Source organism: Protomyctophum bolini (assembly GCF_963924005.1).
Source record: "Protomyctophum bolini genome assembly, chromosome: 19".
Classification (NCBI taxonomy): Eukaryota; Metazoa; Chordata; class Actinopteri; order Myctophiformes; family Myctophidae; genus Protomyctophum; species Protomyctophum bolini.
This window is the reverse complement of record NC_137880.1, coordinates 36,655,102-36,682,105: the sequence shown is the minus strand read 5'-3', so window position 1 is coordinate 36,682,105 and position 27,004 is coordinate 36,655,102. Positions and strand designations below refer to the sequence as shown.

The 27,004-nt window shown below is 40.7% G+C and overlaps 2 protein-coding genes across 2 annotated transcripts in view; both read right to left on the bottom strand.

The window, feature by feature from the left end:
• Positions 1-27,004, bottom strand: part of pinx1 (PIN2 (TERF1) interacting telomerase inhibitor 1) — a 231,501-nt gene that overhangs the window by 11,352 nt on the left and 193,145 nt on the right. The window lies entirely within an intron of this gene.
• blk (BLK proto-oncogene, Src family tyrosine kinase) lies at positions 11,240-24,100 on the bottom strand (the record flags this gene model as incomplete). Its single annotated transcript, XM_080790683.1, has 12 exons — positions 11,240-12,315; positions 12,363-12,646; positions 13,312-13,443; positions 15,379-15,529; positions 18,312-18,388; positions 18,808-18,987; positions 20,518-20,670; positions 21,397-21,546; positions 22,114-22,217; positions 22,823-22,921; positions 23,047-23,140; positions 24,085-24,100. The coding sequence occupies 11 exons, from the start codon at positions 24,098-24,100 to the stop codon at positions 12,444-12,446; spliced, it is 1,359 nt and encodes a 452-aa protein (XP_080646809.1). The 3' UTR covers positions 11,240-12,315; positions 12,363-12,443.

Below are 27,004 nucleotides of genomic sequence, written 5' to 3'. Positions count from 1 at the left end.
GTCGTGCGCGCGCGCGCGCGTGTGTGCGTATGTGCGTGTGTGTGTGTGTGTGTGAGATGGGCGTGGAAATACAGCTGCACGCCACCGTAGCGTCACGTACGGATCACGCCTACAGCTCACGTGCACATGAGTCATGACCTACTCCATTCATTCATTACATTGAGGGTGATAAATTAAATAAAATATACCAGGCAAGGAGTGAGGAGTTGTATCTGCATCAACGATTCCTGTGTTCTGTACGTGTAGCAACCTCATCAGATTTGTACACTAGCATATTATGCAATTGCAGTATATTAATATACTGCAGGTCATTTTTATGTGTGTTAATTTATCAGCGAGATCAAGCATGGGCTGGATGCTCATGTTATTGTTTAGTTATGAGCTGGTTTCCTGACTTTGATGATGGCTTGTAGGTGTGGAGATATTGTTGAAAGTGTTTCAAGACATCATCGGGCTGATCGGGCCATCAAAAAAGATAAATGAGCAAAGCAGTCAAAGGAAAATAGAATGTTAGAGGTTATTCGGGATATAACAAAGAAACAAAGAAAGGCTGTGTTTTTGTGGATATGCACGGCTTAGGATATCCGTGGATATGCACGGCTTTTGTTTTGTTAAAAAGAACGTTGCCACTGCAACAGTTTTCTCGTCATACCAGCAGCATATCAGGATATTAATTAAAGTAAACACTAGAGCTGTCAATGAACACATTGAGTGAGATGCAGTGTCTCTCAGGAATGTCTTGGCTAAACTGAAGGATAACAATATTTCCATATGCCTATACTTTCTATACAGCCATTTTCCGAACATGTTGAAAATGAGTTTGTTGTATTTGGAAATTGGAAAAGCAGATTTGTTTTCCATTGTCTGCATATAGGCCTACTACAGTGTATGGTTTCCATGCTCACATCTATTTTTTAAATTTGAGCAGACTGAGAATCTTGTCAAAATGGATAGATCATAGATGCTGGGTCCTGACACTCTGTCACTGACATTTCTGTGACATTTATAGCCCAGTAAGACTTTTTCCAGTTCGTTGCTGCAGAGGGACTCCCCAAGTAAAATAATCCATTGAAGCTTACATTTCTGTTTTGCTATATGCAACCAAAAAAAGATCCATTGATAGTTTTATTTTTTTAATAAACAAGGGCAGAATGATTTGTGTTTCAAGTTTGTCAAAGTACGTCCAGTTACAACTGGGCCCTGATCTGCTTTATTGTTCTGTCATCACTTTACGATCCCGAGTGTTCCAAATGGACCAGGACTGTAACTCAGAGAGAGTGCATATACTGTACAAATGGGACCAAATGAACCCTTATGGGTCCATTTGGTTCCTTTAGGGCGAGGTCGCTTCTCGCCCTCAGGGCGTCTTACTGGTATAGTATTGATATTGTTTAAAGTTTGTAGAAACTCATCTCTGTAGGAGTTTAATATTAAATGCAATGCATGTAACTTTTTAGAATTTTACTGTGCAGGAAGTCTAGTAAATGCATTATTTTTTAGAAAGAAAGAACATGTTGTGTTTGTGTCATGTACAGTATATACAAAGTGTGCCAGAAGTGTACCTCCCAGCCCTGGCAGAGTAGTTCTGGAGTAGTTCCAACGGATTGTGTGCCCCTGGTTTTTCCCTAGTGGTTCTGATCGAGGGTAGCTACTGGGACGTAAGTCGGGACTTGATCACTCCCGGCTGGGTCACCTGAGTGAGGGGTATGATTTTGAGAGACGCGAAACCCCGTTGACCTCAGGATACATCACTGAGGATACGTCTCAGGTGCATCCATGCGATGTTTAGTTTTTTTGTGTTGTCAAAGCAAGAGGCTTCTTCTTCTGTCATTTTCAGTTCCCAGTTTCTCTTCGGCATTCATGACAGGTTTTGTAGGAGGCTTGTGAAGCTGAACACAAAGTTGCCTCCAGACATGTCTGTCATCAATTACAGCTAATCTCCAGAGGAGAAGTGTAGAAATGGCTATGATCATCCTGAAGGAAAAACAACAGATTTCAGATCTACTGTACCTGCCTGTTCTTGATATTATCCAGCATTGCCGCTAGTCTAAATGGCAACCTGAGTGGCTATAGTAAGCCGTACGCTGTAGCTAATGAAATTATAATAACTTGTGTGTATTAGATTTCGGTATGTTCAGAGTTATATATAACATGACCTATTAGTCACATTATAATTAGTCACATGTCAGCCCACATGAATGGGCTAAGTAGAGACTGGGGCGACTGTGGCTCAAGAGTAGAGCAGGTCGTCCAATGATCCATGGGTCGGCGGTTCGAATCCCGGCTCCTCCTGTCTACATGTTGAAGTGTCCTTGGGCAAGACACTGAACCCCAAATTGCTCCCGATGTGCTGGTTGGTGCCTTGCATGGCTTCCGCCGCCATCGGTGTATGAATGTGTGTGTGAATGAATGGGTGAATGTAATGCACTATCTATGTAAAGCGCCTTGGATAAAGGCGCTATATAAATGCCCCGTTTACCATTAGATATCCTGCAGTACTGACTGGTCCAGTGCATACAGTACTTCTCATAATTACATTTTCCACTTTCCAGCGTGTCCTTGACTCATCATTGAGCTGATCCATCCAGTGTGGTCAATTACTGGAGGGCAGGGGGCTGTACAGTAGCCACGTCATGGCTTTTCACAATGAATGAGTTGACATACACTCATGTACAGTATCACTAGGAAATGTCAATCTGCCAGATGGCTTTTCTGCATCATTCCAAATGAGAATACATACAGTAGAAACTAAGCAGGCATCTGTAAATTGTGTACCTTGTGTACACAGCTGGTCTCTTACTGTATGTACAGTATTGGCTTTATCGAGGGCAAATCCATTAATCGTATGAAATAGCATTTTGATGTCTGAGAATGTTTTCAGAATACACATACTGTGTGTACAGTACACCTATGAGGAAAGTAATTAATGCCATCTGAGTCTGTCTGCCTTGGATTATTGCGGACTCCCTGCTTTGACTCTTGCACGCTAGGACAGTGATTCTCAACCTGTGTTACGTGTACCACTGGTGGTACTTGAGCCTCTCTCTGGTGGTACACAGAGAAGTCGCCGCAAAAAAGGAGAAAAAGTGAATGAAATATTTATATTAGTAGCCTACTACAGGTAGTTATTTTGACCAACCAATTGGTTAAAATAATTATGCTCTCCAGCCGTGCTGGAAGTGGCCACGACAGCACACCTAGCCGTTAAAGATTTGAGGAGGGATTAATCCTTAGAGTATAGATTAATCACGTTAGAAATATCATCAGTTGTGCTGATTCATTGACAGTTTCATTAGAGAAGCAGCATTATTGGCTTTAGGGATAGAACACATTTAAATCAAGGACTTTGAATAGGATGGGGCAGGTCTACGCTCCTGTATTCTAACATAGGTTATTATGGTGGTACTGTACTTTGAACAGGATGGGGCAGGTCTACCTATGCTCCTGTATTCTAACATAGGTTATTATGGTGGTACTGTACTTTGAACAGGATGGGGCAGGTCTACCTATGCTCCTGTATTCTAACATAGGTTATTATGGTGGTACTGTACTTTGAACAGGATGGGGCAGGTCTACCTATGCTCCTGTATTCTAACATAGGTTATTATGGTGGTACTGTACTTTGAACAGGATGGGGCAGGTCTACGCTCCTGTATTTTAACATAGGTTATTATGGTGGTACTGTACATGGGTATTAAAGGGTTGAGAACCACTGCACTAGGATGTACGGTACACACTACAACAGAACCATAATTATGATGACGAGACTTACATTATTCACTGATACTGTATATTCACTGGTAACAGACTGTTGATACTGTAGTCTACAGTATATTCATGCAACCATTGATGATAGATGCACAGTACAGTATATTATTAATCTTCACTGGTGATGTAGGCCTAGCTCTATACTCTACTGTATATTGATTGCATATTGATTGAAAGGCTGTATAGAAGTTCATTCATTCATTCAGAGACAGCGCAGCACGAAGTGACGTGCCGTGAGCTTGTATACAGTTACAGACACGACACCATAATATTATTGTGCATCTTCATGACTGAAGTACAAAGCACACGTGACTGTCTAAATGAGGAAAAAGAGGTTGCGCAGCATAGTTTTTAGTGCAGTGCCTGTAACCAATTATTAAAATCAGTGTTTGCTTTTTTTTTTACATACAAGTGAATGGACCTTGTTAATTGACTTGAGATTTCAGCTGTAGGTGAACTCTGACGCTTTGTATAATAAAACGACTTGAATTAACTTGACTTGACTTGACTTGAATGCTCTGATGAAGGCTCATAGCCGAAATACGTTAAGTGTTTCCTATCATTCCCCCAGGTGCTGAGCCTTCCCACAATCTCCAAGTGAAGGAGATTAGAGTGGTTGTCCATAATAACATCCATCTTCCTCGCCACATGTACCTTCATCACCTCCCCCTCACCCAGGGTAGACCCCACAATTGCCCATTTGCAGACCGTGTCCATGTTTCCAGTTTAGAGTTTTCAGTAAAGCAATGTCCTGCTGCCTCCTGCATTATGTGCTGATTCAAAACATGTGGTAGTTGAGTGATATCTAACGAGCACTTCCAAACTCCAGCAAAAAGAATCACCTGCAAAGTCCTGCATATACAAGGACACAAACTAGCTCATAACACGTCTGCAGTGGATTTTTATGAAACAAACACTTTGAGGATAGAAAGAGAATAATTCAAGCTTTCTGTACAGCTGCAATGTTGGTGAGTTTGACGTTGTTTAATACAATCTGACAGGACTTTTCTGTTTGGATGAATGGGCTGCCATTGGAAGTTGCACCTTGCCATTAACTTATATGGTGAGATGGCCGCGGTCTGCATATGGAGAATGGAGCTACAGTATAGCTTTCCTGACCAGTCTATTCGGGTTGCTCGTGTCCCCCAGCATTAATGTAACACGCAGTGTTAGTCCGATTCATTGAGTTGTGGCAGCTGTGGCCGAACGGTTTGCGGAGCGGTCTTGATATCAGAAGGTCGCTAGTTCGTATCCCCGGACCGGCACGTTAAAATTACCACCGCTGAAGTGCCCTTGGACAAGGCATTGAATCCCTACCATGAAATGTTCTATGAGCAGGGCCTGGCTGTAAACAAGTTCTTGAGCTTAGTCCAGTTACCCTGGGTAAACATAGTAACTTTCCTTTCCTTTGAGCTATATGGATTACTGAGTAGGCAGCACTGGGTCTGGCGTTGAGTTCTGCTCTCCAAACGTTCTATGGGTCGGCAAGCCCTTCCGAAGCCAATGAATGTTCTTGTTTGGTTCTTGTTCGGTTGGAGCATATATTGCAGCTGTAAACATTTAAATCAGGCTTAAATATACTGTAAAACTCATAATGTGCTGCAGTCTCTTTATTTTTTAGTACTTATCAGTAATTCTGTAGAATGTTATTTGTTCTTCTGTTTTAGTTTGCTGGTAATAAGTTATGTTTTGGATGTGACAGTGATGAAGTATGCAGGGACAGTTTCCATTAGTTAATAGGAAACAAGTAGCCCATAGCCACTTACAAATAGTATACCGTCAGGCGTCAGAAGAATATCTTGGCTATCATTTCAACTCTTGGCTATCATACCACAGAAATAAATTCATCATCGTAAAACAGCCAATGATCATTCTCAAAGCCCTGAATTTTTTAAAGACCAACAGAGGGTATGCGCATGCATAAAGTGAATGGCAAAACAAGTGGCAAAATCGAGTGTCAAACTGAGTTTAACGTTGTTTAATGCAATCAGACGGGACTTTTCTGTTTGGATGTATGGGCTGTCAAGGCCAGAAAGTAGTTTTTCTCACTCAGTAGGCACTCCTAACTTCTGGGTATGGTGATAATGTCACGCGCATATAGGCGTATATACCCTCTATTAACATTCTGCACAACCTAAGCCAGTGACATTTTCAAAACACGCGATTTCTGAACCTTTACTCACTATGTCAGCCTCTTCTGTTTTGTTTTAATGCCTCCGTGTCTGCTGGACCAAAGACACTCGATTGATGTTGCATGCCAATTTAATGGCATCAGGAGAGAAATCTCAGGAGAGAAATTGTTATTAGGAGTCGGAACGTGCGTTAATGCCTGTAATGAACACCAGATAACTGTGGCAGCGTCTTATCCTATCTGTTGGTGATGTGTTTATCTTTGTCCCAGATGACTAGTCTGTGACTGCATCCTAACGCAACGCTAATGATGCGTTCCTGTCTCCCAGGGATTGTCTATCAGTCTGTGACTCTGGGCATGAGCCTTCCGGTTGCTCATCATTATTCTCCTGGTAAAATGAGTGAGCGGTAATGAATACGAGGATGTGTATAGTGGGGGGGGGGGAGGTTAAGACTCACAACCTTACCGCTTACACCTTATCATCTAGGTAGGATCATCCAAGTTGGTGTGTTACTTTCGTTTTAGTTATTTTAGCTATTTTTGACAGGGGGTGCATGGGGGCATTCTTTTTTTTTTTTAAGTTTTATTTATTGATAATGCAGATCATTTACTATCTATTTTTTTTTTTTTTTTTTTTAACTTAATTTTTATTGAAGTTAGAACAGGCACAAACAAAAAAACAACTAACAAGACAATACGGAAAAGAAAAAGGACAAAAAGTAAAAGAAAATAGGCTGCATTTTTCATATTACAATAAACATTCAATGAAATTCAATTGCAATATCACTAGGCTGAGAGAAGAGATTCCACTTTTCCCATTTTTTATAGAATTTATCCTCTTGTAGTCTCAGTATGAATGTTAGTTTTTCCATAGAATACAGTTCCTCAATAATGTCCATCCATTGATCTTTCGTTGGTGGGTCCTGTTGATACCAGCGTCGTGTGATTGCTTTTTTACTTGATGCTAAGAGGATCTTGATTAAATATTTATCATGTGTTAGAAAATCTACAGGGATATTTCCCAACAGTAGAAAAGAAACAGACATAGGTATCTCAAAACACAGAATGGTCTCCAAGGTGGAGTGAATATCCTGCCAGTAATTCTGAATTTTAGGACAAGACCAGAAGATATGAGCGTGGCCCGCTTCCTTGTGGCCACATTGTCTCCAGCAAGGCTGTTCTGTTTTCAGTTGTCTTGCTTTAATTTTGGGAGTAATAAAAAATCTCGTTAAGTTCTTCCAACAGAATTCTCTCCACATTCTTGAGTTGGTGGATGTAATTTGTGTTTCGCACATGTTTGCCCATTCTTCTGATGTGATAGTAATCTCCAACTCTTTTTCCCAATTAGTTTTAATGTACTCTGTGGAGTTAGACCTAGCTGAAACCAGGGCGTTATATATACTAGACACTACTCTTTTGGACTCCTGCTTATATGCCTGAATAAAAACCTGTATGAGGTCGTTTGAGGCCACCGGCTCGGATGCTTTCACCTCCCCCATGAAGTACTCTCGTATTTGGAGGTATCTAAAAAAGTCCTTGTTATCTATGCACATACACATATTTTTCAATTGATCAAAGTTCAATAAAACATTGCCTTTCATGGCTGTACTGTAAGAGGAAAAACCATACCGAGCCCATCGCCTGAAAGTTTGATCGTACACACCAGGCTTAAAATCTGGATCATAAGCGGGCCACCTCAACACCCTAATTGTCCTCTCCATTTTGAACTGTTTCACGACTTTGAACCAAGTATTTAGAGTAAATATTGTGAATGGGTCTAAAATGTCATAGTATGACTTAGCCTGGTCTTTGTTCCCAATTAAAGACTGAATAGGGATGTTGATTGATTTAATTTCCAAAGCTTTCCATTTAGCCTCGCATTTATCATCACACCAACATATTAAAGGTCTTAATTGTGACGCATAATAGTAATCCCTCAAATTTGGAAGGGATAGTCCCCCTCTTTCTTTAGGGAGTTGTAAAGTTTGGAATCTGATTCTCGGTTTTTTACCGTTCCAGATAAATCTAGATATCATTTTGTCCCATTCACAAAACTGTTTGGCAGGTACATCTATTGGTAGAGACTGAAAGAAATACAAAATCCTAGGTAAAACATTCATCTTGACTGCTTCTATTCTAGAACTTAAGTCCAAGGGTGACAGAGACCATCTCTCTATATCTTTTTTAATTTGTGTGATTATGGGATGATAATTTGCTTCATAGAGTTTAGATAGGTCCTTAGTCAACCTTATTCCCAAATAATTAATTGATTTAGAGTTCCAATTGAAAGACTATCTATTTTTTTAAACGAGACAAGACAAAGGAAAAGACAAAAAAACAGTAAAAACAACCCCCCGCCCCCCACCCCCCACCCCAACCCCAGAAAACTAACATGGGGGCATTCTTTATTATTATTTACTATAGTCCTACTAGGCCCCAGGAAATTACAGGTCTGTCCACAAAAGATCACGGGATCTACTGAATGTGAAGGAGGAGGTGACAAACTAACACATTGAGCCTGCGACACACAGTATGGCATCCACCATAGGTACCAGTCCACGGAAAACTACTGTGGCCAGATGTCATTTCTTGGGGTCTAGTAGGAGACGGAGTATAGTGAATAACACTAAAGAAATTGCCGTACATTTTTGTAAAAAAATAAAAATAAAAAATATATATATTTAGCCACTTGTTCGAATGCCCCTACGCTAAAACGAAAGAAAGCAGCAAATGAAAAACTTTGAACACTCATCTTTTACTTTCTCTAATAACAACCTAAAACATGAACCTTGGTTCAAGAAAAAAAAAAAAACATAGTTGTCCTTCTCCTGCATGGGGCAAAGTCTCATTCTCGGAACGGCACAATCCATTGTGGTTTCCTGCTGAGAACCATGGCCTCAGATTCATGGATATATGCTGATCCTATATGCTTGATTTGAATTAATTGCTGGCACAAGCAAGTGTGTATCTTGTACAAGGCTAACGACTAAACTAAAGCGTACAAAGATTTTAAGAGATTGGTATTTTTTTAGATTAGAATATTAATCACAGAGCTTTATTGATCTGGAAGCTGCTGGAGCATCCTGTAGGAGATAAAGAAATAAAAGATGCATTGTCAGGATGATTGAACTATTGCAAATTGCCAGTGCTGAGCGTGCAAAAGACATAAATTAATGCTTACAGAGACAAACAAAATGACCTGACAAGAGTCTAACTGGTGGCCAAAACATTATAGGCAACCGATGAAGATAAGAAAAATTGCATGGATGCAAGTCTACTGATTTGATTGTTTTTTTGCACTTTGGATTACAACATAATTTCCTGTGTTTCATGAAACTAATTGAAAACTATGTCCATCTTATAAAGGTAACTTTATAAGATACAGTAAACCCTACTGTACATACACAATATTCTTTTGCAGCATGTTGCTCACATAACGGTGTCGATTCGTCCACTAAAACTAAGACTACCTTTTTCCACTGACGGAAAACTACATGGAAACTGATTAAAAACTAAGCTAAGCTAAAATCTTATGAGGTTTAGTCTACAAAAAAATAGGCTATAACACTAAAACATTCCAGGTGACTAAAACTAAATGAAAACTATATTCAAGAGACTATGACTAAAACTAAAATCTAAATTTGCTGCCAAAAACAACACTGCCACATAGTAGGATAGTTAATGTGGTTAAAAGAAAAAAAGCTAATTTGTGGATGAAGGTAAATACAGAAATATTGTCCTGTTAATATAAAACAAAATACCGGTAAATATTACATAAAATAGGTTCAAATAAAACGTCTTATCTGAACCTAATGCGACACTGACCTCTGCTGGCCGGAAATAATAATACTTATAATAGCTTGTGAGTTCTGCATGATGATGAGAAACTGCACTTGCACTTTATTTAACAGTTTTCTGCATTTATAGTTCTTCTCTCATGATGAATGCATATTTATTACACTTCTTACAGTATATTAATGGGCCTATCGAGACAGTGGTAACTACATTTGTGAAACATAGGCTACCCGGTATACTAACACAGCATGAGCTTCATAGAAATTATATTGTATGCAATATTTGAATATTAGATACACTTAAAATACTGTTCACACACAGTCTATGCTTTATCCTTATATTCCTATTTTATACATATATTTATTTTGTATAATCTTTTAAATATTATTATTCTCTGATCTCGTGCTCTCAGTATGGTATAAACCAGATACAACAGTAACACCCCCCCCCCCAAATTTTTTTTATAATCTCCCAATATTTTCACTGAAATAACCGTGATATTGATTTGAATCACTTCATCTACTCTGTGTCCTCTTCGTCACATAAGCTGGAGTTGGAGAGCAAGCTCTGTTTCATGTGTCCAGAAATTGGTTATGGGTCAAATATAATGTATTTTGGTTCTATAGCATCTTTTCAAATTTTGTCTCAAAGATCTTTCTCTCTCTCGCGCTGTATATATTTCATCACTTTTTAATGCAAATGTTTAGTTTGTTGGTTGTTTTAAGTCCCTATGCTTCCTCTCCGAGAGGCCTTACCTGTTGCCTGGCTGACATTTGTGACTACCGGTGTATCTGTTTTGGATGAAATCAGATTAACCTGAAATCGCGTACTTCACTGACTCATACGTACATCACCAATTTCCCCAAGTGAGTCGATATATGACGTGTTTTCCCGACAACTTAAATAAATATTTCTGAACAGCACAAACGTGCAGAGGGCAGGCTAAACCTTTTATAACTGGCTGGCGAATATAGTCATGGCATGAGAGGAATGCTTATACTCACACGTCCTGTTTCCTGTCTCCTTCACTCAGGAAGTGGCAGCTAGGACGTGTCCCTTGGTGGTGGCGGCGGTGCCATTCCTCTGTCTTATCAGTCATCAGTCAGTGGGAGGGCTCGCTTACAAAAACCAAAGCCATGTCTGCTTCGTGATCATTTTACCAGGTCAGTTGGGCTGCCAGTACATTAGCAGTATAGCCTAGGCTACGTGTGTTTGTGGTAAAGGGTAGCACATGGTGTCACTGTGGTTTGTAAGGTGTCACTTACATTTGCATTCACTGCAGTATAGTCGGGATTATTCTGCACTTTCGGCAGTAGCCGTACATTAAAAACCCATTCTGACCTGAGATCAGATTCTAAAAATGTCTTCTACATCCTGACAGTTTTCTGAAAAAGCTATGTTTCTGTGTCAGTCGTTCTTCGATTCTTCTAAAATAGCAGACCTACAGTACAAGCTCGTATGCTATGCTGAGCTTGTAGATCTGCTATTTAGCTAAAGCATAACATAATGCTAACACCAAAATGGGTTAAATCATTATGAGGTAAATGTTTTATTTAACAATCATTTATATGAGGGCAACGTTCGCTCACATTTAAAAACTAAAAAACGTTTGCAGAATTACAGTAGCCTACATTTCAAGCACAACTCAATACAAAGACTGTTAACTGTGAGTGGACGACCCAATAAAGCACTACACTTGTTTACAAGAGGGTCCACCATGTTCAATTCATCATAACATTTAGAGACATACAAATATCTATATAGCCAAAGAACAGGAAATCGTTTTAGTCATCACTTTTGTATAAGATATCATTATTTGGAGCTTCATTTGGCCTTCAGCAATAGAATATTTGATTTGAGTACATCTTTCTCTTGAATAATCATTGATTGTATATAACCATAAATATATCAAATACTCCAACAATGCAAATATTTATAAATCATTTCATGCATTCACTTCACCTGAAGGTTCCGGTTTCTGAAAGCGTATTGCTACTGAATCATTAAGGAATCCGATAAATGTGATATGATTTTTTTTATAAATTCTCAATATAGTCATCATAGTCATTTGTGAGGAAAAAGTACTGCCGAAGCAGACAACACTCCAGGTTAGAACAAAATCCTTTTAGGTGCAATTAGGCTCGAAGATACAAGTTGAAAAATTGAAGAAAATGCCAGCACTCATTATGTCCTTTTCACATGATTTTATTTCCCTCTGACAACGCTGAGGAAGGCCAGCCAGGCCCAAACGCGTACGTACGCCGTACCTCGTCCACTCTCCTCAGAGGTAAATAAAATCATGTGAAAAGGACATAATTAATGAGTGCTGGCATTTTCTTCAATTCAACTCATAGTCATTTTTTTGTACCATGCAAAGGTTTGTCGTGCAACTGCGCTTGTGCTTACAGTATATCTTTCTCTGCAAGTCCAGGTTGTATACACACTAGTCACTATATAATCCATCCATCCATGTGTAACCTTTATATCACACAGTGTCTTATCATGTCTCTTCCTAATCCAAAGCAGTCTAAATGTCAACATGGACATGGTCAGAAAGAAACTGAAGTTAGTTCAGTAAAGCCAAAGTTTCCTGTAGAAGGTTTGAAGTGTGGTACGTCTGCCTCTAGGGGGACGGACGGACCACAAATAGCTTTTTATTTATATCCACGCAGCAGGAAGGATCGAAGGCACAAAGAAAAAAAGTATGAAAAGTAGTCTTTATAGCGTGCTTTGAAAGTATAGGTTTCCGTCAGGGCTGCATCTCATACTGTCCCTCTGTGGCGATGAAGAAATCGTTAAGCGTGGCCTGCAGGTATTCAAAGGTGGGCCGTTCCTCTGGCCTCTCCCTCCAGCAGAGCATCATGAGGCCGTACAGCTCCTCGCTGCAGCCCTCGGGACGCGGCATCCGGTATAACTTATCCAGGTTCCTGATGACCTCTGGGTTGGTCATCCCTAGTGTGAGGAGAAACAGAAAGCCCGTGTTACTTTACTACTGTAACCTCTACACAGAAACAAAGTGTTCATTTAGTTTCAGCTGGGTCTGTTGAGGTTTGGTTATTATGGATGATGATATTATTTATAGGGAACTGACATTAATCTAGCCATTCTGAGAAAGTGCAACAGTGGTGTCGAGGGACGTATACTGTACACTCTTAACCCATTCTGGGCGGGAACCCCGCCGTTTCAAGCATTCTGTTATACTTTAGCTATTGAAAAATAGCAGATCTACAAGCTCGTAGCGCGCCACAGAGTGGCGCGCTACGAGCTTGTAGGTCTGCTATTTTTGAAAAATTGTGAAAATGTGGCACAAATCCTTGAATATATATTTCAGAGAGAACATTTTTAACTAAAACATTTTGCTTCTGGGGGGGTCCCTGGAGCAACATATTTTGAGACGGGGGTCGGTGGCCCAATAGAGATAATTCTGGGGGTCCTTGACATGAAAAAGGTTCAGATTTATTTATTTATTTGGAAGCCTTTTTTTTTATCGACCTCAGTCCAAAATGGGTTAAGAGTTGAAATTAAAAGTGGATTGAGGATAACTGCAGTACAGTATGCTAGATTATATACAATACAATTATTGCAGTGTATATATCTTTTCGGTTGTTTTCACTTACCTGGGTATGGTATTCTGCCGTAGGTGACTATCTCTGTCAGGAGGATCCCAAAGGACCACACGTCTGACTTGATGCTGAACGTGCCATAGTTGATGGCCTCCGGGGCGGTCCATTTGATGGGGTACTTGCCTCCTAGTCATCCAGAGAGACAGAAGGTACTGTATAGTGTGCAGAGCAGTGGTTCCCAAACCTCCCAAAAGAGAAGCTCACAACGCGTTGCTTTGTGCCGCATTGTGAGCTCGTAGAGATCGACTGTTTTCACTAGATCTTAAACATTTGTGTTCTAACTTCTAATGTATGGGAAACTTTGACAGAAAGACTCGCTCACCGTATAGAAACTAGAAGTAAAACTCCTTAGACTGAGACTTAAGAAAATATTTTATCATGCTCATAAAGTGCTCTGTGCTCAAAGTGCAATTAAAAAGCCGTTTCCATTATGTTTTTGAGACCACCGCTACCGTAGTCAAGTTTGGGAAAAAAGGACGAAGAAAGGCGCAACAGTTTTCTCAGTGCTTCAAACTTCTAATGTATAGAATTTATTTGGTTTCTTCATGAAATCAAATTACTGAACAAATCATAGATTTTTTTTTTGTTAATTATTTTTCATCGGATGGAATTTGTTTTCACCAGTGTTTTGTTATGATTTCTCTGTAACCTAGGCAACGGTTTCCTGTATAACTGACATCACATCTCTGCCTTTGCTTGGAACATTTTTAAATATGCATTTAAGGTAGGATCACACATGATTTTATATTCAATCAGCCTGGGTTATTTCTCAGCAATGCTCTGCTTCACACTCACACACTTAAACACCTGGGCCCAGGAGTTCAAAACCTTTATGGATATCTGATCTGATCAGATTTAGAAATCCTATATTTTGTGATCCAGGATCTGACAATCCAGCCAGATTTTGTCCCGGTAGTTCAAAGAACTTCAGGATGGGATCGCCTTGATCCAGACTCATTTTTCTAGATCTTGAATACTGTATCAGCAATGCCACCTAGTGGATATGAATAGCAACATAGGCGGCGGTGGCTCAGGGGTAGAGTTGCTGGATGGTAACCACAAGGTTGCCAGTTCGAACCCTGTGGGGCTCCCCCAGAGTGTCGAAGTGCCCTTGAGCAAGACTCTGAACCCCTAATTGCTCCTGATGTGCAGGTTGGTGCCTTGCATGGTTTCCGCCGCCATCGGTGTATGAATGTGTGTGAATGTGTGAATGTAATGCACAATCTATATAAATGCACCATTTACCATTCATAAGGGAGCCACACAGTAGGCACGCACAATAGCAAGTTAGAGCCATTTTTTAAGAATTTATTTTGGAATTATTTTGGTGATAATTGATCACAAACTCTTTAGGAGCAGTTCAACAATGGGTTTTGAGGGAGGGGTTTAGTGCTAATTTAGTGGTGCTCATTTACTTCCCCGCCTATATTGAATTACCTGCTGGTTCGGTGGATCGAACCGGGAATAATCTATCCACAAGCTTGCTCCTCTAGCCTTCAGGCTTCAGGCCATGCTGCCTGATAGTAAGTGCTGCTAATACGTATGGTTGATAATGCAGTTTTTACACAGAATTGCTTTGCCTCTAAAAAGCAGGTGCTTATTTTAGTGCAGGCGGGCAGCGGGCTAAAGGAAGCTTCTTGTGGCGGAAATGACAGCAAATGCAGCAAGAAGACAGATTGTACGACAGATAAGTCTTGAAAACATGCTGAGAGAATCACTTAAGCATGAGTCACGCAATAATTAGCGTACTCTTAACTCGAAGCCACATTTGTAGGCTATCTCTAACGCAAATGTTCCAATTGGGCAATAGTCATGCCACTTGTTTTAGTCTAAACTATCTGGATATAATGATAATATTATAATAATAAGACTATAATCTACAATAGCACTGCACCTGGAATGGCATGGAAAGGAGTCGGTGGCATTTGCATTTCTTCCAACCATAGTAAATGTTGCATTCGTTCGTGGTCTGGAGAGGGCAGTTGTTTTACATACGGGTAAAAGGGGCAGGGGCTGAAGCCCCCTTTGATGTCTACAGTATGTGTGCGCGTTGTACTGTACCTTCCTGTGCTGTGTATTCAGACTCTATGATCCTGGCCAGGCCAAAGTCCGCTATCTTGCAGTGCAGTGTCTCGTTGACCAGTATGTTGGCTGCCCGCAGGTCTCTGTGGATGTAGTTCTGCTTCTCAATGAAAGCCATGCCTTCAGTTATCTGTCCACAGGAAGAGATGTGGTAGTTTATTATCCTTAATACGTTTATTATAGTAGTTTAGTATGTGTCCACATGAAGAGAGTAGTTTATTATCCTTAATAGGTTTATTATCCGTAGTTTATTATAGTAGTTTAGTATCTGTCCACATGAAGAGACGACAGGGAGATATAGTAAAGGCATTGGGCCTGACGTCGAAATTTTAAAAATGTCTTCTAAATCAATTTTCTGAAAAACCTCATGTTCACTTCAGTGGTTCTCAATATTTCATGTCAAGGACCCCAAAAAATATATGTATTTGGCCGCCGACCCCCGTCTGAAAATATGTTGTTCCAGGGACTCCCCCAGAAGCAAAGATTTGAGTTAAAAACGTTAACAGGAATATCTATATTAAAAGATTTGAGGCACATTTTAACAGATTTTTCAAAAATAGCAGATCTACACATCACGACTTTTAGAGGTTGTGGCCGCATGCATTCATTCATGACCTCATTTATAGAATGTGAAATAAAATAAAGATAAATTAATAAATGTGGTATACAATAAAGCGGTATCTTTAAAGGTTGGGACGTGTATCCTGGAAACCAACCGAATTTGCCATTGCAAAAAATAAGAAAAAGTGTGTGTGTGTGTGTGTGTGTGTGTGTGTGTGTGTGTGTGTGTGTGTGTGTGTGTGTGTGTGTGTGTGTGTGTGTGTGTGTGTGTGTGTGTGTGTGTGTGTGTGTGTGCGTGTGTGTGCGTGCGTGCGTGTGTGCGCTCGTTCATCAACTAACAGGAAGCTGAAGCATGTGGCCTCGAGGGGGGTGGGCACACTGGGGGTGGGAGCTTAACAACTTCCTGTCCGGATGTTAATAATTGACGCAGAAATGAGGTTTTGCAGCCAGAAGAGGAAGAGCCTCGCCACAGAAACCCCACAGTTTACGTGGACGTTATACGTGTGTATCCTACTACAGTACACCCGGCTATAAATAGAGATGATGATCCTCAGTATGAAGCTGAGTTTGGAGATGTTCGAGACAGCTGTTGTACAATCAGGTGTTAAAGGACCACTTCACCACTTTTCAACCTATATGTTCATATAATAGGTCCTCACTAATAATCATGAAAATATTGCGCAATTCTTTCCTACTCAGTCTGTGTCTCATAGGAGGGGCTGTGGGCAGTTCAGAAACCGTCTTCCAGTGACATCATCGATGGGAAATCCAAGCTAATAGAAACTGCAGGCTTTCTAGTCCTGAAAAGTTGCAATGCGAAAATGGAAGCCATCGTTCTCACGATAATGCAAATCTAAACATCTTTGTAAAAAAAATCTTTAAAAAAGAATCTGCCTAATGATGATGTCACTGGAAAACGGTTTCCAAACTGCCCACAGCCCTCCTATGAGACACAGACTGAGTAGAAAGAAATCGTGCCATTTTATCATGATTATTAGTGAGGACCTATTATATGAAGATAGGTTGAAAAGTGGTGAAGTGGTCCTTTAATTGACGTATATCGCGATCAGTAAATACACAAATAACTTCGACGGTGTCGACTACTGCAGAGGTTTCCAACCAGTGGTGCGGGGACCACCAGTGGTCCTTGAGGAGGTTCCAGGTGGTCCCCAGCTAAGTGATGGAGTGACATCACAAACAAATGGACCCTTATCATTAGATCTTTAACTCTTAAGAGTTACATTATTGTTAAAACGTCTACAATGCTTAATTTACAAGAAGTCTTACACAAATAGAACAATGTAAAATAATTGTTATTTTGATCAACGTTTCAATACAGCAGAAATCTTTGCTTCTGGGGGGGGGGTCCCTGGAACAACATATTTTCAGATGGGGGGGTCGGCGGTCAATTACAGATAATTCTGGGGTTCTTTGACATGGAACAGGTTGAGCACCACTGACAGTGACAAACATGGGTTTTTCTGAAAACTGTCAAGATTTAGAAGACAATCTTTTTTTAATTTCGACGCCAGGCCTAAATGGGTCAACTAACCCACCTGTGCTGCCATGTCTATCAGTTTGGTTAGCCTCAGCCCTATAACTAACCCACCTGTGCTGACATGTCTATCAGTTTGGTTAGCCTCAGCCCTATAACTAACCCACCTGTGCTGCCATGTCTATCAGTTTGGTTAGCCTCAGCCCTATAACTAACCCACCTGTGCTGACATGTCTATTAGTTTGGTTAGCCTCAGCTCTATAACTAACCCACCTGTGCTGACATGTCTATCAGTTTGGTTAGCCTCAGCACTATAACTAACCCACCTGTGCTGCCATGTCTATCAGTTTGGTTAGCCTCAGCCCTATAACTAACCCACCTGTGCTGACATGTCTATCAGTTTGGTTAGCCTCAGCACTATAACTAACCCACCTGTGCTGACATGTCTATCAGTTTGGTTAGCCTCAGCCCTATAACTAACCCACCTGTGTTGCCATGTCTATCAGTTTGGTTAGCCTCAGCCCTATAACTAACCCACCTGTGCTGCCATGTCTATCAGTTTGGTTAGCCTCAGCCCTATAACTAACCCACCTGTGCTGCCATGTCTATCAGTTTGGTTAGCCTCAGCCCTTTAACTAACCCACCTGTGCTGACATGTCTATCAGTTTGGTTAGCCTCAGCCCTATAACTAACCCACCTGTGCTGACATGTCTATCAGTTTGGTTAGCCTCAGCCCTATAACTAACCCACCTGTGCTGACATGTCTATCAGTTTGGTTAGCCTCAGCCCTATAACTAACCCACCTGTGCTGACATGTCTATCAGTTTGGTTAGCCTCAGCCCTATAACTAACCCACCTGTGCTGACATGTCTATCAGTTTGGTTAGCCTCAGCCTTCTCCCTGCATCCGTCTGAAGAAAGTCCAGAAGACTTCCTGCAAATAAAAGAAAGGGGTTTAGCGTGGACGAAAATGGAGCCCAAAGTCTCAGTCTCTCTCTCTCTCTCTCTCTCTCTCTCGGTCTCTCTCTCTCTCTCTCTCTCTCGGTCTCTCTCTCTCTCTCTCTCTCTCTCGGTCTCTCTCGGTCTCTCTCTCTCTCTCGGTCTCTCTCTCTCTCTCTCTCTCTCTCTCTCTCTCTCTCTCTCTCTCTGTCTCATGGTCTCTCTCTCTCTCTCTCTCTCTCTCTCTCTCTCGGTCTCTCTCAGTCTCTCTCTCTCTCTCTCTCTCTCGGTCTCTCTCTCTCTCTCTCTCTCTCTCTCTCTCTCTCTCGGTCTCTCTCAGTCTCTCTCTCTCTCTCTCTCTCTCTCTCTCTCTCTCTCTCTCTCTCTCTCTCTCTCTCTCTCTCATGGTCTCACCGTTGATCATGTACTCGGTGACGATGAGGATGGGCTCCTGGGTGACCACGGCGTGGAGCCGGACCAGTCTCTCGTGCTGCAGCTGCTTCATCAGGTTGGCCTCCTGCAGGAAGGCCCCGGGTTCCATGGTGCCTTCCTTCATGGTCTTAATGGCCACCTTCTGGTGGTTCTTGTAGTAACCTATAGTGAAATAAACCATGCACTATGAATCTATAATGGCCTTCAAGTGTAGTTTATAATTCATGAGCAGAGACGTGCACAGAGTGTTAGAGAGGCAGGGGCTGAAATCCCCGTAAGAGGGCACTTTTGGACAAAAATGGCTGATCTACAAGCTCACAACGCGTCGCAGCGCGACACGTTGAGAGCTTGTAGATCAGCTATTGTCGGGGCGCAACCCAGCACTCTTTAGCTAGTGGAGATGCAGGTGTGTAACGACATGGATTTCTAAACTAATTTGTTCAACGCAAAAAATGCTGCAGTGTTCAAGTTCAGGAGACTTTGGGGGGGAAAAGCAATGCTGAATGCTCCCACGTTACATTTGTTCTAAATTTGAACTTGTCCAAAACTCTCTCAACCTCAGATCAAACTGGCTGCTGTGATCCCCCTAGTGAGCTTTAAAATGATTGCCATCATGGGGCACACTTCCCATACACTGCTCCTGCTTTGACGTATAGCAATTGTCTGCTTGCTTTTTAGTCAACTAGCAATTTCCGTTGCTTGGTTTTTATTTATTAGTCCTTATTGGTCACGTTCCTGTTCTCCCTTTGAGCTTCCTCAGTAGTGGGTTCTGTATTCATCAGCATTGTATGTCTGTCCTGTTTTTTTGTTGTGTATTTTTTTGTTACTGGCAGAGCTGTCACTTATTTTGCCTCTTGTCTTAATTGGCCAGTTCACACATGTAAAAGAGACTTCAGTCTCAATGTGGTGCACCGCCGCATATCTGGAGAACAGCCTAACGGTTCTTAGGGGTGCCCAAATGGTAGCTCGTGATCTGCCAGTAGATCACAAAGGCTGTGCAGGACGGTACAGTATAGATCACAAGACATGCCCCTAAAGAATATTTCATTTTTGGCATCTGCCACTTGAATTAAGGTGTCTTGATTGATTGACATCAAAAAGGGCCTGATCAGCTGAAACCCACAATGAAATATAAGAGTTGCTGTGCACAAACATCAGTAGCATTACAAATTAAATACAAAAAAAATTATTACTATTCCATTTCTCCCCCTCTATTTCCCATTCCTTAGTGCATTTGTCTTATATGTAACGCCAGCACCGCTATTCCATATTTAAACTATTTTCAGCAATGGTATATATATTTTTTCGGTCAGTAGATCTTGTTGAGCTGGTCATTTTGAAAGTATAGCTCTCAAGTAAAGAAATCACACCCGTGTGAACTGAGAGGTGCAACTCCCCTCTCTCCCCCCCCTCTCATCTCTCGCCCTCTCTCTCTCTCTCTCTGTTTCTGGAAACAGCGCCCCTACTGGTACTCATTATACTGGCTCATTAACGTCACATAGGTGACATTGCTGGAACATTGCTGTTCCTTGGAGTGGTTGCACCACTCAAAAATGTGGCTAACCGATCAACTTTAACTCAGGCAATGCCCGGCAAGCTGATAACAAGGCGCTATACATGACGCATTTCTTTTGCGAATACAACACATGTTTCCATTTGTAAACCATGTGATCATTGACTTTTGTGGCTCACCCATCCACACTTCTCCGAACTGGCCAGCCCCGAGCTTCTTCACCATCTTCAGGGTCTCGCGCGGTATCTCCCATTCATCGTGTGCCCATGGCCGCTGTGGCACATTGGACTTAGGAGGGTCAGTCAAGCGTTTGCACAGTCCGTCTGATGTACCTGTGATAGAGAACATGCCCAAACAATACCCAGCAAGACAATTGTAATGGAACTGATCTCAAATAGCCACTATATAGTACAACATAAGTATAGTAAAATTGTTCATTTATCCATTTGTATCTGTGAAAGTGGCAAAGTGGACAACCTTGGTTACATTTGTAGGTATACATTAGAGTTAAATTAAGGATTTTACAACTATTACTACTGCTGAGTTTCATGTAGGTTAGCACTGTAACAAAGCATCATCTCTGGTGACACAAACATTGGAAGCATTATATTTCAACTTGTGTGTGTGTGTGTGTGTGTGTGTGTGTGTGTGTGTGTGTGTGTGCGCGCGCGGGGCTCTGCTCATGAGAAGCTAAAACGTCTTATGAGCTTCATGGGAGCTGTGACTGTGACCTCACCATAGAAGAGAATAATTCATTGCTCTTGTCATAGTAAGCGTTTCAGATTATAGCCTTTGGTTAAAGTTAACAATTAGGATTATGATCACACATACTGTACTATTTCTCATATTATACATTCAGTTAAAGCAGGTTGCCTCCTTGTTTCCGATATGTAAACGTGACTCTGAAATGTCTCTAGTTGTGTAAACACTTCTAGTTATCCATAACCCCTCTGGTCCCTAATCTGCTGGGCAAGTCGTAATAGCCCAACATTTGGCGAAAAATAGAGAGACAAACGTTAACGTTAAACATTCATTGTGTGATCATTATTAATACTCACGGCTGTAGTATTTAATCATCTGCTGCATGGAAGAGAACGTCTTGGTGGGGGAGATGTAGAAGCCACCATTGTCCATGGTCCGGATCTTATAGTGTTTGACCACATCTCCTAGTCCAGGTACGCAATCTCTGACGGACATTGAGCAGGACCCTGCATGCACAATTAAGGTCCAATTCAATTACATTTATTTATTATAGTGTCAAATCACAACAAGTTGTCTCAAGGTACATTCATTTAAACCTGAGCTCTACAAAAATGTCTTTTAAATCATGACCGTTTTCTGAAAAACCTAATGTTTCTGTATCAGTGGTGCTCAAACTATTTCATGTCAAGGACCCCAAAAATTATATGTATTTGGCCCCCGACCCCCATCTGAAAATATGTTGTTCCAGGGACCCTCCCAGAAGCAAAGATTTCAGTTAAAAATGTTCTCTGAAAGAATATATATTCCAAATTTTCACGATCTTTCAAAAATAGCAGCCCTACAAGCTCGTAGCTTGTAGATCTGATATTTTTCAATAGCTAAAGTATAACATAATGCTTAAAACATTAAAAAGGGGTTCCCGCCCCAAAATGGGTTAAGAAACATATTTTTTGTATGTACTGTAGTATTTTATTGTGTGGGTGGAAATAGACATCTGCATTGTGACGACAATGCACACGAGACATCATTTAATGTATTGAGGATGATGATAAAAGAAGGTTGCCGATAGTCACCTAAACTGGTCTCGCTCGCTCGCACCATGAAACAACCGGGTTTATTTCCTGGTGCCAGGAGCAATCGCTCAGTCTCTCTCCTAGTCACGTCTCTGAAGTACCATCTGTATTTGAGAATATATTATTATTATCATCATTATTATTATTTGGCAAAGTTGTCAAAATTATACTTTGATTTGTTGATTGATTGAAATATTTATTAACAGTTTTGCAGAATTACAGTACATTTCAAGCACAAACTCAATACAAAGACTGTTAACTGTGAGTGGACGACCCAATTAAGCATTACACTTGTTTACAACAGGGTCCACCATGTTCAATTCATCAAAACATTTAGAGACGTACAAATAGACACTTCTACATAGTTAAAGAACAGAACGGGAATTCATCATAAAGGAAGCAAAAAGGGAAAATAAACATATACAGTGAGGGGAAAAGATCAGATTTTCGAATTGCAGCCGTCCGTAGGTGCCCTTTGAGAGCGGTTTTGAAAGAGTCAAGGGACTCGCATGTCTCAATGACTGTTGGTAGGGCTTTCCACATTTTGGTGGCATAGTAGCGAAAATAATTTAGTCCCTTGTTTGTGCCGTTATCCAGTTTACTTTAAAACTCCATCATTGCGTGTTACAGTAATTCACCATCTCTGGAATGTCTTTGTCATAGTATATTGCTGGATAGTGGATATTATTATTATTATTATTTCACTTACTTTTCAACCTCTAGCGTGTCTGCTTTGGCTACATATGTTCGTGGTATGTAGCCTTCCTCTCCGGTCACCAGGGATCTAGCCAGCCACCAGTCCCCGTCTCTACGAAGGAGACAATGGTGGTACATTAGGGTTATTTTTTTGGACAGGGTGTAAAAGCACTTATTCTTGTACTGTAGTTTTCACTGTATTATTGAATTCAACACTTGCAATGCACGAACACTTACGAGTCTAAAATCTTGAGTCTTTCCCCCCTTTTGAACGGTAGATCAGTTTCAGTGCTTGGTCTGAAGTCGTACTGTGCAAAAACAATATACTCTTCTGAAAGTACATTTCAAATAAATACGTCAGAATTAACTCGCTTATGTGAGCAAATCCACATATCAGACCTGGCTTCCATCATCAGTTCAATGCAGTATAGTATTTAAATTTGTAAAAAGGGCTGAAGGAATTCGGTACCACAACCAGTGTTGTTATGATTTTGTAACCCATTTTTCACCCCTGTGTCAATCATCTAATGTGATCCTTTCCCCTCCATCAGGCGCCCTGGCTGGCCAGGGGGAGGCAGTTTAGTGACCAAAATTACTGCATGTTTGACGTAATGACTGAATATACACTTGCTTGCTGAAAATAGCCGATCGGCTATTCACCATGCAACTAATTGTAAAATGACTTATACTGGATCTCTTGTCCACTATAGTCCCTTCCTAACATTTTAGTCTAGTTTCTATTTGTTAACGAAATTGTCAGTATATTTAGCCTTAGTTTTAGTCAGCATAGCTTAGTTTTTTTTTAGTTTTCGCCAGTGAAAAAAGGTAGTCGACGAAAAAATTTTTGTCTTAGTTTTAGTCGACAAAAAAAACAACACAGACCACAACGAAAGATAATGTCTCTGTACTCTCTGGTCGTGCAATTGAATGTGTCTTATCTCTAAGGACCTCTCTCTCTCTCTCTCTCTTATCTGTCCCCAGAAGAGAAGACAGGAACTCTCATTCTGAAAGATTCCTATCGGTAAGCTCTCTTAAGCGTCAGTTATACAGCACCGGTGCTGCTTGCCGTAAATAACTGCTTTTTTTTCTTGTTACTGTGGGGTTAGCTTTAAAACCTGCTTTTTCAGCAAGCGATCGTCATACTACAGAGTATAAATTAGGCTTTATTATTATTGCTATGCCAGCCATTTCTCTCTACACGGCATCACCACACGTGATATTGGGTCACTATATTGTATAAGGAGTGTTTTATATATATATATATATATATATTACCAGGTTCTGCATCCATCGGCACACTTCTCACCTATATGCGTAGGACAGGGGGAAAGGCAAGGCAAGGCCATTTTATTTATATAGCACCTTTCATAGTGCAATTCAAAGTGCTTTACAGAATAAAAACAAACACAGAGTGCAACAGTGCACTTTAAAATGAATACAGATAATAGATACAATTACATTACATTACAACAGATACTCCCACCTTTAATAGAAGCACAGTTAATTGGGATATGCAATGTTAAATAAATACGGTTTTAAATTTGACTTAAAAACGGCTATGGTTGGGGGGGAAAAGGTTTTTTTATTTTTGTATTCAAAAATGTGTTCAGCAAATGGTTTAAAAGAAACTATTGGTTTCAAATTTGTACTATGATGATTACGTATATGATATGAAACGTGGTCAACTTACTGAGTTAGTCGTCTGAGAGTTCCATGTCATAAATCGTTCAAGTTGTTTATCACTCCATGTACAACCCATCCTGAACATCAACAGAATTCAGTTATTCTCTCCTCTTTAACTTGCTGTATTTTTCCACATCGGCCTGCAATTTGGTCATTATATAAAAATAATAAAATGTATTGGTGTTGATCTGAAATAATTAAATAAATGTCCATGTTCCATTGTTGCCAGATGTTACAAGTCTTGCCTGATGTTTTACAGTAATATCTTCAAGCTTACCTGATGAAGCAGAAGTGGAGGAGTGTCAGTCTCCACTGCACCCACAGTGAGGACCTTGCCTGTGGCACACCGAGGTCTGTGAGTTCATCCCTGAAAAGCTGAAAATGAAATAAATGTTTATAATACGTATGTATTTGCATAGCCAGACTATACTGGCAATTAATCAGAGTGTGTGTCCAGTGGAAACCTCGTATGAATCTCATCTCAGGTCAGAATGGGTTAATGACAGCCTGCAATTAACTTAACTAGACCGGTGCTCGGGCTGCAGAGCACTGAGTCTGTAACGATGGAAGTTGGAGATCCTATCCTAAGCAATTTTTGCATAGTAAAGGTTGTCCAGAATGGAAAAAATACAAATGTCTGTATCTGTCTGTCTGTCTGTCTGCGGGCCTCTGGAGGATACATCAAATTAAATCTCTGTCTTCAGGGCCCATTGGCTTTCCAGCCTTCCCTGATTGGCCTATTGGCTTGCATGGATGTAGCCGAGCTTTGCATCATGTTGTATTGTAGTAGGTTAGTATACCGCTTTGGTATTCTGACATGTACAACAGCACTCTGACAACAGCGGGTAGTGTACAACCAACCGGTACTGCATAAATGGATGGGGCATGTTCCTGTTTTATTCTAAATGAAGAGACTATCTCTGCATCTTTACCGTTTTGTGTTATATTATTGTGTTTGTAGGGGAAGTATCTGGTTTACACTACAGTATACATGCATCCATGCAAATGTCACGGTGAAAGACAGGTGAGAGTAGGGCGTTTAGAATATGGTCTGGTCTGGAATCAACTGTCTGAATGTGCATGATGAAACAGGAGTGAAATAGCCTCAGGAACACAAATTACACAATGACTTTTATAGCATGCAGATCTTATAATGTCATGTAACTGGATGTCACAAAGCTGTCCTCTTCCTCCCCACATGATGATTATATTACATGGCAGTTGAGGCATTTCTAAAACACAGAGTCTCTCAATGTGGTTTAATGTGTATCCTGTATCTAATTTCAGATCCGATTTGAGGGAACGTAACTGTGAGAATTTGATAGCCATCAACTAGAACATAAGTTATGACTTGTCATGCAGTTCAGGTCAGCACATTTAACAGATTATTCTCACAGCAATGTGCCTTATAATGTTTCGTCGTGGTCAAAACCTCTCCAATTACACCAGTGTGTTTTCCTATCCTGTAAAGGTATTTTTAAGGATATATAAATCAGGTTTGAGGATATTACACTTAATTGGAACGTGTGCTTCAAAGAGAGCGCAAATCTCCACCAGTCCTGGTTGTGTCGGTCTGCTGCGAGAGAACTGTTGGAGAAAACAGAGGCAAAAGCTTAAAAGCTCCACATTACCAGTAGACCAAGGAAGAACCTCGGCACCTCTCTCATACAAAAGATGAGAGAGGTGCCGAGGTTCTTCCTTGGTCTACTGGTAATGTGGAGCTTTTAAGCTTTTGCCTCTGTTTTCTCCAACAGTTCTCGTTTCAAGGCATCAAGCATTCTGCTCCACGTGTGGGTCAACAGACGGTGTCGACCATCTCGCTAGCCACGCTGTTATAGCCTCAGAAAGCCACCGGAGACGATCCTATGTCTTCTTGGAGCGGCTTTTAGACATTTCTTTACCGACAACAAAGTCAAGAATAGCGGTCTAGTTTGATTCTTTCAGGAGCTCCTCCAACCTACTGTACGTCCTTGCATGGCACTGCACACCTACTGGTAATGTGTTTACAAAGTTTCACACCAATTTGGTCCCTGTGCTGTCGGAAAATTAGCTGTACACTTACAAACAACCACACAGATGGACGGGGATGAAAACAACATGTTCCGTTTATATATTTTGTTTTAGATATGTCACAGACAGCTTATCTCTATTTTTTAAAATTAATCTCCTGATCTCTCCTCTTTGTTTAAACTATTAGTCATCTGCAGGCACAACTTCAGCTTTGATCTGTCCAAGTATAAAAGCTAATTGTAAAGGTGTCCAAAAAGAAGTAAAATTAATCTGATATGTATATTGACTCTTTAAATGCTACGAAAGCTGTACTGTATGAATATGATATAAATTGACAGCAAATATATAAATATCTACTGTATGATTGTACAGCTTTACCAACCCTCATGAAACTCGATTAGACTGTAAAAACCCCATTTCTTTCTTACAGGTTTCTTTCATAGTTTGCACCACAGTTTTTTCAACATCCGTTTGAATTGATGTAGAATTAAAAGTATCACTC